Source organism: Cardiocondyla obscurior, linkage group LG02 (genome assembly GCF_019399895.1).
Source record: "Cardiocondyla obscurior isolate alpha-2009 linkage group LG02, Cobs3.1, whole genome shotgun sequence".
Taxonomy (NCBI): Eukaryota; Metazoa; Arthropoda; class Insecta; order Hymenoptera; family Formicidae; genus Cardiocondyla; species Cardiocondyla obscurior.
The window spans coordinates 3048855-3063225 of record NC_091865.1 but is presented as its reverse complement, the minus strand read 5'-3'; the positions used below and the strand labels follow the sequence as shown (position 1 = coordinate 3063225).

General features: G+C 38.6%; 1 protein-coding gene across 1 annotated transcript in view; it reads left to right on the top strand.

The window, feature by feature from the left end:
* The window catches only part of LOC139113131 (uncharacterized), a 48224-nt gene extending 45349 nt beyond the window's left edge, over positions 1-2875 (top strand). Inside the window, exon 3 of the mRNA XM_070674059.1 lies at positions 158-2875. Within this exon, the coding sequence (XP_070530160.1) occupies positions 158-1084 (927 nt within the window). The 3' untranslated portion in view covers positions 1085-2875. The remainder of the gene's footprint in view (positions 1-157) is intronic.
* Positions 2876-14371: the final 11496 nt, after the last annotated feature.

Genomic DNA, 14371 nt, shown 5'->3' with positions numbered 1-14371 from the left:
TCGGGAGAGTACGATTTAGCGGCCGTAAAACATTTTTCTGTTTATCGGTTGATTGCATTGTGCAGACTTTCTCTCGTTCGCATCAATTTTTATTGTTTGAAAGACGATGTTAATTTTCAATATAATTGTGGAGAAACTCTTTTTTTCTTTGTCTCAGGACTCTGTGGCGTCAGCGTCCGAAGTAGACGAGGAGTACGATGACTCCGACATGTATATGGAGCCGGATGAATCCGAGACAACCTCGCAGCCAGATCGCACAGAAGATAGTACGCAAAAGGTTAACGAACCCGAAACGCCAATCGTTACCACCGAGAAGAATGATAAGAAGCCAACCGAATCGACCGAAACAGAGAAACCCACCGCTGCTAAAGACCAAGAGGCGAAAAATACAGATCACACCGAGGTCGCGCAATTTACTGACGAAGAAGGCAAGAATTTGGCAGCCGACGGTCAAACCTTCTTCCCGTCCTTTGCGGAACTCTTCGCGAATCACAGGCTCTCGTTCGCGGAACAGCAGCAGAGATACCGTCCTAACAGATTCCTAGGCTACATTCAACGCGATCGCAATTATCAGACAGCCGCGACTAAAGAGCAACATTCGATACTGGGATCGGGCAACTTTGGCGTGATCCGCGGCGGTACTTATTACCCGGAGGATAAAGAAAATGACGAGTACGCGATAGACGAGAGTCTCTACAGCCCGTACTATCACGGCCGCAGCCGCGGACATTATTACAGAAATCCAAAACCACAGCCAATTCGCGGTGGTGATTTCTTCGCAAACTTCCGCGATTTCGCTGACATTACAGCGCCGCCGAAGTCTAGCTTCTCGCACCTTTCCGTAGTGTACGCGAACAAGAACGGCAGTGCCACCGGACGTGTCACGGAACCCAGAAATATTATCGAGACCCTGAGGATGTTAGAAGAAGAGGAACGGTCCAGCGCGGAGGAAGTGTCCACCACAGAAGTACCGAGGAAAAAGCAGAGCAAGGGCAAGTGGAAGCTCATGAAGATAAAACAATACGAAGAAGATAAGGCCAGAAGGTCTCGCATGTCCGTCGAACCGCTGCTCGCTCTCAGTTGAATGTAGAAAAAAATATCGCTAAAGTGTACGTCATCGTAAACGCAAACGCGATATTTCTCCCAAACGAAACGAAATTTGGCCTCAAGATCAGAACCAAAGTCTGAAAAGCATTGTTTTTCTATCATATTGGAGGAGAAATGTAAAACTTAAGACAAGAACAGAAAAGGTTCGCATATTTGTTCACTTGCGGACGATACTGTGCGCGTACAAGAACTTTTCGATCAAGCCTAAAAACTGTCGACCAGAAAATCGTATTTCAAAATTAACCCATGACGTCGTCGGTTAAACGGTGTATAATTCCTACCATTAAAACTCCGACGATGCTCTGTATCGATACAGAGATAAGCGAAAGCATTGATAACTTTTCTCTTTTTGTCTAGCACCATACGAAGCTTCTGTAACATTTTCTGAGCGATGCAAAAATTTCGATTAATTAAATTAGATTATAAGATCGTAGCGTTAAGAATATAAGGCACAGCCGTTCCTGTTTATCGGTCAATCGATGTTAGATCTAAAACGCATGTAGCCTTAACGTTTAAATTATTCTCTAAGTTAGGTGGTAACGAGTTTGAAAGATCCTGAATATAAGATTTTTCTACAGTGCGTCGATTAAGAAATTCCATGTGGTGCTATATATGTTCCGTCGGTCATACAAACACCTTCTGGAGATACGTTCCCGTTTCGGCAAGGCGCTTGCAAAGCTAACTAGTAGCAACGATTATTCACGGAGACCTTTTACGTTGATTGAATTCACTTGCTCGTATGTACGTGAACGTTACGCACGAGTAAGCCACAATTCCGGAATCGGTAACTCTTACCAACGACACTTGCGTTCGGGCAAAAATTGCGAGGCTCATGCGCGCGGCCTCGTTATTTTATAATTATGCGAAACGCGTAAAAATGTGGGATATACTTCAAAATATGCATGAGATGTGTCCTTTTTAGTTTCAGTTTTTACATTTGCATTTGTCATTTTTTTGTTTTTTTTTACTTTGAAACGTGTCATAACTGTTTGATGTTAAGAATGTAAAGATTAGAAAGAAAAAAAAAAAAAAGAGATATCCCTTAATTCTAACGAAAGATACAAAAAGTACACGCAATGAAATTTTAATCGCGTCGAGCTGACTTTCGAAAAACTTCGGTATTATCTTATAAATAAATTATTTTTATTTCGCTTCTCTGCATTTTAATATTTCAGCGGAAACAATGTTATCACTTTTTCGTGAAATATTACGTTAAACGCACGTAGCCTTGCGCGCATCGATTTTAATTTTAATTGGCTATATTTTAAGTATGTGAAGATCTACGTATATTCAGTAAAGTATAATAAAGACTGCCCACTTTGTATTTGCTGTTGGTTACGAAAATACGTTAATGTGGTTCTCTTTGTACTATTCGATCCAAAATTTATGATAAACTTTAAAAAGAAAAATTTAAACTTTTGTAAAAGAATCTCTAAACATATTTCTTGCCAACTAAAATAATTATAAAAAGATTAAAGTAAAGAGATTGTGTCAGAATTTTCATAGAATTCCAAAACAATTTTTTAAACAAAATTTGTGACAAAGATTGCTGCGTTACCTAACAAACACAAAAAAAAAACCAATTTTAAATTGACGAAAGTTCTTTACTACAGATCTCGATTTATTGTTGTTTCCCCACTTGTTGTTATTTTAATTATATTATTAGACTTAATTTGCTTAACACATTCAAAACATACATGCGCGTCCTATTTTGCTCACTTTATTTTAAAAGGGCGTGATAAAAAAATAATAAAATATAATGTATTTTTCGAAAATAACGTTCCTATCCCATAATCCTAAATTAATTTGAAAGAGCGGCTTTGCAAGGTAAGTAAAATTATTTTTATATTTTTATAATTGCACGGAAAATTTTTTTTTTGTTATGTATAAAAATGTAAAACGTATATAAATATTTTGTAGCATCTAAATTATTAAAATATGAAATATAACGTGCCATCACGCATAATAATTTTGAAATAGATTTGCATAATAATTACTTATTAATGCACTTTTTTAACGTAGTGACAAGTTTGCCAATGCCATCATAAATTTCCGCATAAGTCGCTGGTTCATACAACCAAGCTGGTGTACTGAGAACCCCATATTCTTTGTCGAATGTTACTTCTTTAACGTTTTTCATTTCTACCTTAGCGCCCATGGCCTTAACTTTTTTTATTGCGTCAGCGTACGGCCAATCCTGTTTGGGCGCTGTAAGAAATAACTTTTTAAATATCATAAAACTAAAATATTAACGCAGAGATAATCTGACTTACAATCTTTGCCAAGAGTAACTGTCACGCCCTTCAATACTTTAGCAACGATCGCGCTAGCTATGCACATAGTAGCAATTGGTTTCTTTTCACAATAAAAATCTTCGATAAGTTTTTGTAAATCAGGTAAAACGGTGCAATCAGTACCTTTTTCGGCAAAATTACTCCTTTATAAAGAAAAAAGAATTGAGCAAAATTAATTAAAAATGTACTTAAATTCCTATATTTTAATATTAAAATTTTTTTTTAATTTATAATATCCGCGTTATATTTGTTACTGTAATAAGTAAAAAAAAATTTTACTTTTATTTATTTTACTATTTATTCTATATATTGTTCACGAGTTATTAACGTAATGCATACAAAGTGCGTGCAGCACCAAAACCTCCAGGAATGATAAGACCGCCGTGCGTACAAGCTTCACATTCATTCAGAGGTTTTATACATGCTCTTGCTAATCTGGCACCCTCAACAAGAGCGTTTTTTTTACATGTAGTATCTATCTCTCTAGTAAGATGATTGACTACGCCCGAGAGTTCAATATTTGGAGCATAAAATAATGGCTTCATATGATTATGACGTAAATGTATAGCTGCTGAAATAGCTTCCGAAATTTCTGTACCATCAAGTCGACCACATCCACATAATACCTACGAGGTAAAATGTATTGCAAAAAATTATAAATATTATCTAAGCAATTATTAATTTTTCATGTTAAAATTATATAAAAATTTATTAAGAACGTCAAATTTAAAATACTTGAAATATTCTTATAAATTTATAAATATATTTCTAAGAGCATCAACAATAAAATGTACCGATAATTTAATTAAATATAAATGTATTTAGAACGAAAGTTATAAATTTATTAAAACACATGATATTTCTTTTCACGCCGAGCTACAAGCTGTATTAAAATAACATGATAAACACATCTTTTACATTCACGCTATAAAGCTATATTATTACCACAAAAATTTAATAGCTTTGAAGTAACGACTACCGGTACATTTTCTTGCGGTAATTCTTTTTTTTTCACAGAAAAACTTTAACCGCCGCCCGGAGTAAGTACCGATGAAACATAGTGTTACATCATGCCGCGAAAGTATAGAATACCGACATCACTTTTAACTCATATGTAGACTCATACGAGGAAAGTTTTTAATAGTACTGACATAGTGTTATGAATCCCAAGCGAGCAATTATATCTTAAACTCGGTATTTAAACTGGATATTAAACGGGAATTACAACGATTATCTAATACCGAATATTTTTCTCCGGCATATTAAATAATTTTATAACACAGCGAAAGAATGTCACGTTTGAGATCGGTATAAGCAAATCGCTAATGAATAATATTATACTGCACTTACCACGGCTACTGGTATATCATTGCAATTTTTATTTCGCTTTGATTTATATTTTTTAGCAACATTTTGCGACGTGTGGAGGTTATTGTAAAAAATTGATATAACATTATGTATGAAATAAGTATTATGCCGCAAAAAAGATACTGTTCGCGGTTGCAACATTGTTTCGTATGCAAAAAGGGAATAAGAAAAATTTTGATTTTAGTACTAAAATATTAATTTTTGACGTATTTTAATATATTGCACTACGAAGTAATGACGTACACAATTTTGATAAATATAATTTTTGCGAAACTATTTGTCGCAATTCGAGATTACAAGCGTCATTTGTTTGTTTTATGTGAAAAGAAACCTTCTTTGTTAACCGTGCTTCACGTTGAACGTGTAGTTCTAATCATTTTCATAAGAGTGCGGGTTTATTCGGAAATTCAACCAGTGCCCTCGACGTCGAGAAGAGAAAATCTCTCACTCGGTTGATACAATGGTTTCGCAGTAACCATTGTCGATTCGTTTTGATTAAATTTATAAACTATAAAAATAATAATTACGTATATGTATAGCGGAAAAAAAGAATAATACAAAAAGAAAATAAAAGAATAAATAAGATAAGTAAAAAAAATTAAGTAGAAATAAAAAAAAAAAGAAGAAGCCTTGGAGAGTATCTTCCGTATTTAAATAAACATCGGCAGGGTAGGCTGAATTTATTTTATAGCTCGTATAATCTTTATTGTGCTCTAGGAGCAATTTTCGCACAGACTATGAATATAAAACGCATCACAGGGTGGGTGGTAAGATTTAACAACGCCACGAAGCAAAAAGCGGTTGTATGTGATATAATAAATCGTGTTGGCTTATTGAAATACAACCCAGACAACATTAGGTCGTTTTAAAAAAAATATCTTAAAGAAGTTTTAAAAATAGCCAGGCATCTTACAAAAAAAAATCTTAATATTTTTAAGATAAAATTTAAAAGATATTACAAAATAAAACATAAGACGTTTAAAAAAGATTTTTAAGACGAGTCTAATTGACATATTGAACGTATAAAAGAACACATTTAGAGACAAGTTTATAATTAATAAATTATTAAATTAATAATGACTTCAGATTCAATTAGAGCAATGCAAGTTTCACTTTGTTTTTTAAATTTTGAAGCAATCACAAATATTTTTTTTAATACGTTTTCTAACACCGTATATGTAGAATATTGTAATTTAAATATCGACATCAAAATACGTATATGTATCGTATATATTCTAAAACTTAGAAATAGAATTATGATTTTTCCCCTTCCAAAAGAAAAAAAAAAAAAAAAGAACTTGTCGAAGACCGATCGACAGGTTTGTCGCGAAGGTTTCGCTTGACCGAGCGGATGAAAGGTTCGTCGAGGCGCAAAACTGCGTTAGAACTCGCATTAAAAGTTGGCGGATACGACGAGAAGGAGCCGAACGAATTGAAGGGTCGAGAAGGCACAGAGAGAGTGTGGCGATCAATTCTTGATTCGGTGTTGCGAGCGACTTGACGAAGGTGTGCGCAAAACTGCCGCAACCACCACCACCACCACCGGGACGATTAACAACAGCGGCAATAGCAACGCAAACGTTCGCGTTCTATCACCGATGATGTGGATGCGCAATACCACCATCGCCATCGGTCGAACCAAGGGTGTATGGAGCCGCGAGTGAGCGAGAGAGACCAGGAAACAGGGCGATAAATAACTACAGGATGAAAAAGGGGGCGCGGTACCCTCCCGGGGCCCCTAAACCTAGACTACACACCCCTCGCTATCCCTTGCCATCCCGCGCCGTACCGGCTTCGTATAAACCGCGTGCACGGGCCCGACCCCGACAATTATACCCTCGCACGCGAAATGTTTTATTACTCTGACGTAGAATGCTTTCGTACGGCGAGAGTGGTTGGTCACCTCCGTGTGCGCTCGCGTATCGATGCATTCATTTGTGCGCGCATATGCGCGACCGTCGTTCGATGGAGAGCGGAAATGCCGTAGCAGTACGTGTGTGCCCTACTTTTCTAACTTTAAAATCACCGTCAAAGAAAGCGGCGTTTGAAATGAAATTAAATGCGGCGATGAAATTAATTTCTTTTACCTCGAAAGAGCTTTAGCTCCGGGAGTACGGCGCTTACGTTGCTTCGACGTGGCGCATTCATGCGCTAATAGCGAAATAATGTAGCCCGCGTTAGAACTCTTGAGAGAGACACGAGCCTTTGAGAGCGAAGCCGGCTAATTACGAAGCAAGCGCCCGGTAAAGTCTTCTACCTTGGACTACGGCCTCGGAGGGATATACGAGGTTGGCGATGCTTGAGGGGATCCGCTACTCCCAAAACGTGCACCGGATGACGCTTGATCTTTCGGCTAATTCTGTAATCCGGGCCGGCACTACCTGCTAACTGCTCACTAAATCGAGGATCCAATCTTCTCCGCTATCTTCGCTCTTTATCACGACAAATGGTCAGTGACAGTATCTAAGTGATACTTCAAATTGAACACATTTTAGCAGAATTAAGTTTCCCACCCTTGCATTAAGATACAAAAATAATAAAAAGCTTTCTTCGTTAAAAATAAAAAATTTTACGCGCCAAGAATATTAAGTTTTACTTAAAAATCTTTTAAGTATGGATTATCTTCTCTTTTTTTTTTTTTTTTGCATACGATGCAATGTATTATAAAGTAATATAATAGATTTATCGTGAAATCGGAGACATGTCTCGCGTGTAAATTGACCGTTAATTATTGAAAAATGGGTAAGCTGACAACGCAGCTATTTACCATCCTTGCATTCATCCCACGAGCCAAGTCAGCCCTTAGTCTTTGGTTAATCGGGTTAAATTAACTCAGTTAGCGCACGGCTGTTATGCCCTCGTAGTTAGCGACTTGTTATACCGAATCAGGCTTCTCGTCAGATACATTCAAATGACGCTCACTCTGTCGTAGAAATAGCCTATATAAAATATGAATATATATTGCTACAAAAATGGCAAATATTAAGATAATATTTTTAAATAACGTTGGTAACTTTGCATTATAAAAATTATTATTACCAAAGTTTGGTCGGACGAAGTTTAATGTGGATAATAAAATCACGTTTTTAATTTTTACGCAAAACTTATTTACAAGTAAAGTGTCGCGATGCGTTTACGTAGAAATATATTTCTACCGGCATAAGACTTCCGAGAATCAAGCCAGTAAAAGTTTGCTGCCTCTCATTTATCGGTTCGAATCGCAGCATCGATTTTTAAATTGCGTAATAAATAAAATTAGCAACGAGGGTGACTTCCGTGGTGGGCAAAGGGGCCGTAATTGTAACTTCATCAGGGCAACTTCCCTCAACTTAATAAAGCTGTCTCAATTTTCGCCTCATTACCGAAACTCGTGCGAAATTTTCTTGTTCAAATTATGTACACTATATACGATAAACGCAATGTAATTAATAACTATTGTAAATAGATGTAGATTTTGTAAATTTATATCTATTATAATGTATTATTTCTTTGATTTATTTCCGCGTTCACCGTTACGATTTTTCTTTTTTTTTTTTATTTTTTCTTTTTTGTTTGTTTCAAACGAAACGTTTCATTATTTCACGAAAAATTACGACTGCGCTGCGTAATAGAACCAGTACATCACACAGCTTGCAAACGCGCGAAAAAATAACATTGGTTCTCTAGATTTATGGGTTCCGTCAATGTATGGCGCAAACATCGATAGAAAAAAATATTTTAACTTCAAGACAGAGTAAATATGTATAGAAACAATGAAACATTTATTTTAAACGTTCCGGTAACGTTTGATATAAATCTTAAAAAATTGACGTGACGCGTAAATTAGCTGTTAATTGTTACCAATTTAAAACCGACGCTGATTAGTTTTCTCTCGCTTGGTTTGCTTCACGCCAAGCAAGAGTCAACGTCGGCTGTTAAGTCGGCGATTTTGAGATTCGATTTAATTTTAATATTTAATTAATATGCCCAAGCAAAGACGGTCTTCGCGATTTTAGAGATCTAGGACGACCTGATGGAAGTACCGTCTTTATCTGGACATACTAATTAAATATTACAATTAAATCAAACGAGAGTAACGAATAGATAGTCGCGGGGGGGACGGGGTGAGAGCGAGCGCGAGCCTACGTGCCGAACGCTAGGTATATTCCCCTACTACTCCCACTCTCGCTTTGTCCTTCTCCAGCGGTCGCGCGAGCACACACGTACTACGCACGGCACAGCAAGCATGTGTCTCCGTACCGAAAGTAATAAGTACGTATTTGCGTTGAACTAAGTCTTTCGGCACGAGAACTATCTTCTCCTCTCCATTCTCCGTGTGAGGAGAGCACGTGTGATTCTCCGTGTGAGGAGAGCACATGTGATTACGTCTCCGTTCTTTAAAGTACGCACTACGCAGCGACCACGTGTTCGTGCCGTGTCGGTCGTTTCGGGAGTCATTTACTGTATTCGGATGTAATTTTTTGGCATGGCTTTATTTTAAACGCGATTGTAAAATCACGGTCGGGGTGTTCGCGAGTGTCCAGTGCGCGGAAAGATGACTCGACACGTGCTATTTGAGAGGAGGAGGAGGCCCGGGGGGCATCGTGCATCGGCGGAGCAACTTTTAGGTGAATATTAATTTTTTTTCTTTTAGAAAATCTTTATAAAAAAAAATTTTACCTTTACATTAAGTGAAATCCTAACATGTCTACATTAATATGATTTGTTTTATGTTACAGCCACCGGCAGAATTCTACACCTCCGCTGAAGCTCATGCAGATTGGTAAGTCGCATTATTTTTTTTTCGTAATTTGTAATTGGGGTTTCTTAAAAAATAGCCCCCGCGTAACGCGCACATTATTTCTTCTAGTATATATAAAATTCAACGATATTATAAAGACCTGATTACAAGATAAAAAATGATAATTAGATTAAGTTAACAGATCTTGACTTTTAACAGTTGTTGCTGCGACTTTTTTCTCTTATAATTGTCAAGTTCTTAAATTAAGTAATGATTTTCGCGAATTGATAATTGGCTCGACTCTTTATAATCGTCCCTTTCATCTTCAGTGTGCAGAACACCAGCATGCTTACTGTTAATGTGTACCTTGCACTCAACTTAAACACGTTCCCATAAACCGCGCGTAACGTCACGCATAATGTAACATGATTGCGTTGTGTACGTTTAGACATACCATTAGCATTGCGATTGACATATGCATCCCATTGACAACGCTCGGGTTCGAGGCGAACGTACTCGTGTACCGTCGCACAGGTAGAAGTGAGGGCAGAATAGTGGTATCCACTCTCATGTAACTAATCAACCGGCTGTCGAGCCAAATCGCCCCCAACTGTATCCCTTTAGAAACGGGGAAATCCAAACGTATTGCGCAAGCAAAATGGCAAAGTAGCTACATGCAAACCGGTGCAATACCGTTTTATTACGTAAGAATTAAGAAAACTTTCGTGCCCGTCATATTTAACAGTGGCGATAAAAAAAAAAAAAAAAGCGTACGAAAATGAAAATAAGAGAATTGTGTCGAACGAAGTAATTATGGAGCACGCTTTTGTAGGAAAAGGAAACGCTTGGTCGCACTGTCGAGCATTCCGCGAAGTAGAAGGCGAGGGGTCGGAGTTGATAAAGAAATAAAGAATCGTGAAAGTTCGCGTCGAACCCCGCGTTCCCGTGGGGCCTTATGACTTAAAGTCTCCTTACTCCGTTAATTCCGAACATTAACAAAAGTCCTGCTAAAACTCGCCGCCAACTTTCCCGACCTCTAGGGACCGAGCCGGACTTGTTAATGAAAAAAATACAATAAAACTCTTTCACGACGAAACTCGTCTCGAATTCTCGAGACTAGCTCGCTCATGCTCTGCAAAGAGATCTCCTTCTTCCACTTGCATTCCTTTGGACGAAACAATCGGTAGTCATAACCGTATAACGTCGGAAATCTTCGAACGAAGTGATTATTCTGCCCAAAATAGAATAAAAAAAAAGAAGTCATTTCTGCTAATTTCTTAATTCACCGTTATCGCAAATAGCGAATGAGTAAAAACAAAATAAAATAATTAATCGCGAGATCTAATTAAAGCAAAATGAAAAATATGTCTTCTTGAAATCTTCTTAAAAATTACAACTACAAGAAAGAACATAGTTTGATACGCGCGCGTGTTTGTTTTTTAGTAAAGTATAAATGTTTTAATCAACTTTTTTTTTCCTTTTTTTTTTTTTTCAACCACCGCCTCTAAACTGTTCGCGAGTAGATTTAAACTGCATATTCTTTCCGAAGGGCGTCAGGCTTAATACCGAAGTGTCGGTGTAAACCGCTTTATGCTGCCGCTTTATACCGACCGACCCCTTCGTTCCGCCACGAACGAGACCTCTTACTTATTCATTTATTCTGGCGAGATGAACTTTACGGAGATTTTAATGGCACTCTGACTTTCTTGATATTCGCGCGTAGGTATACCTTTTAAATTTCGTTGCCAGCGAGTGATGTATGCGGTGTGAAACAGCCGTTTTTGTCGAAGATTTGACGCTATTTTTGCATGTATATTATTGCTCAACAGACTCGGCGAACATCTCGTGATTTACGAAACGGATTACCCTAATGAAAATCAAATCCTGCGGCACGATTGTCGCGAGAATAGAAAGGCAAACGTCTCGCTGACTGACACATGCGATTAATTATCGAGCTGTCGTAATTACTCTCGTAGAAGGGTTCACAGAAGAGACAATTTCGATAAGAAGATTCTTATATTTAAGAGAATCTTGTTATTATTTTACGAAAAATAGCACAACGCGCTAGTAATCTATAGCCATAAATTATTACGCACATCCTCCTGTCATTGCCGGGATTTGATGATAAATGGATCTCTGTATCATTAATCGTGGATCACCAGCTATTCATTTTTCATAATTCGTCGAATTGGTTGTTCGGAAATTTGCTAATACTTTGGAAAATGTGTAAACAATACCAAATTTTGATCGCTTAACATTTTGCCATTATTACTATTTAATTAATTGAGAAAAAAATTGCATATCTATTTTAAAATATAAAAATGCATTGTTGCTGTTTTCTTTGCGTTTAAAGTTTTTCACAGAGATTTCTTTCCAATGACTTATATATATGTATACATATATATATATTTTTTTTTTTTTTTTATTTCCCGCTCGTAAATTGCCCTTTGCAGACGCTCGTCTATTCTGCCAACCCCGCTTACCGATCGAGATTCGATCTTTGTCCTTCGGGACGTAGCACGTGGCCTTAGAACACGAAGATAGACCTGGCCCAGAGGTGGCACATACCTAGTTTTGATTCACCTCATGGTATCCTGCCGGTCACGGGGCTGACGGCGCGTAATTGTTCTCTTGTCTGGTTCTCGCACGGCATCCAACACCCGCCATCCCCGCGATTGCCTTCGCGCCAAGAATGCATAAACAGCTTCTTTTACCAATCCGCAATGCCGTAATCCTTCGCCCGTTTCTTTATTTCTAATACGGATCTATCGCTTTCAACAAAAATTAAAAAAAAAAAAAAGCAAACTAGAAGAGAAATGACTTCTTTTTATTCCGATCATTGAGGCATAGTTATAATGACGTCGTTGCTTTATTATATTTTTATTTAAAATATGCTCGATATAGATCATACTTTTTTTTCTTCTCGAGAATCGTATACACTTCGTTGACAGTAAATTAGTATTATTCATCAATCAAATTATTAATTTAAATTATTATTCAAGTATTATCAAAAAAAACTCGCAGTCTCCGGATCGTTACTTTCGTATTTAACATCGCGTCAGCCTCGTCTCTGGAGTTTTACGCGCATAACGTATGGACGTATCGCGACACGGCTCAGAAACCAATCAGCAGCAATCCGGGAAATTGACAAACGATCTCCTTTTTTCTCCCCTATCGCTCAGTTCGCATCGTTATCGGGCGTTCCTCGAAATCGAAGCGTCCAATACCGTTAATGGATTATTAATGATCGGCAGAAATGTCGCGGCTGTTGGCGAACCAAGCTGCCTAGCGGCTCGATTTGCCGGGGCGCATGTATCGGCCAGGATTCCGCATCGTTCGGTCGCATAATTTCCCGCGCTGGCAATCATACCGCGCGACGATAATTGGCACACGACCGACAATCGTCGTAATTTCGCGTTCCCGCTGCGCAAATTCTGACGTGTGACACGCGACGGATCGGCGCTCCTGGGAGGCACCTCATTCAATTAGCCACTCAGTTACTCGCATCACATCGCATTTACCCATCAGACTCCCGCCCGGTGAACTCTCTGACGACCCTCGCCGAATCTACTCGTCTGCACACCGTAGGGGCCGCCGCGAATTCGGTCTCCCCGCGAATTCGTGATTTAAACTTTTCACCGAACGACGGGGCGCGGGGGTGCCTTCCTTGGGCGAGACTCACGTACCAGCAAGGAGGATTTCACGAAGCTGTCACGCAACAAAACGGCTTTAGTTCGCGCGTCAGGACGTTGGCGGTTTTGTCTCTCCGCCGCGTTTCGTTTGCGAAACTTGGGTTAATTTTCCTATCCGTGTGCCTCTTTCGCGCTTTATCAAATGCTCGTTAAATCAGAGAAATTGCTCTCACCGCGGCAACTTGTCGCTATCTTACAAGAGGAAACCGTCGAGCAGCTAAGCGCTGCATACTTTAAATTCAATATAAGATATATGATTGTAAAGAAATTTAATCATAATTGTACGGTAATTTTTATCTCTTTACTGTCTTTTTATTTTAAATTTAATGTAATCTCATCGACACCTTTCGAACAAATGCGGACGGACGAAAATTCCTCGCGTTAAGAATTAATCTCCTTAATTACTACGTTTCTACACTTATGAGATAACGATACCTATTTTTTTTCTCTTTTTTTTTTTATCTTCGGGACCAAAGTAAATGATCGCCAACCTATCGGCGAAGGTGGCGGAAGTCGCGCCACGGAGCCGCAGAAGTTTCTACGAATCCGCGGCTGGTTGCAAACTTGCCGAAGGGTCGAAACCTCCGGCGCCATGAAATTACTCGACGGGCGCCTCCCAGGAGGCCGAACTTGTCCGCGACAATTTCAAACTTATTTTAACATTCATATAAGCTCCGTGCTCTTGCCTCGTGTGCGAGCGCCCCAGAACCATCGTCTACGCATCCCTTTCGCTGCGTAACCCGAGAAGCGACCCGTGTACGGCGCTCCTACCTCGATGTAAGGACGTGCAAGCATAAGAGCGGCTTGGGATTTACATAAGATTATGCGTAAGCCTTCGTACGCCCCGCGGTAAGGGGATCGACGAAATGGTGTCGTGGTGAAACAACGCTCCGGGGTGCGCTCATCTCGCACTGATAATTATAATAAAGTGGCGTTGTATGACGTACGAGCGACGCGATAAGCGCCATTGTCGATTCTGTCGTAGTACAAGCTATCAAACGTGATTTAGTTTTTTTCTTTCTTTCTTTCCTTCTTTTTCTTTTTGTTATCGGTTTCGTGCTGCAATCTGGGTTTAAATCTTGTAGGAATTTTACGTACGGATGTGACACTTAATTGGAGTAATTATGCGAAAAGAAAAAATTAAATAATTGTCCGGTATTATAATTGTGGAATATTTTTTTTTTTAAGGT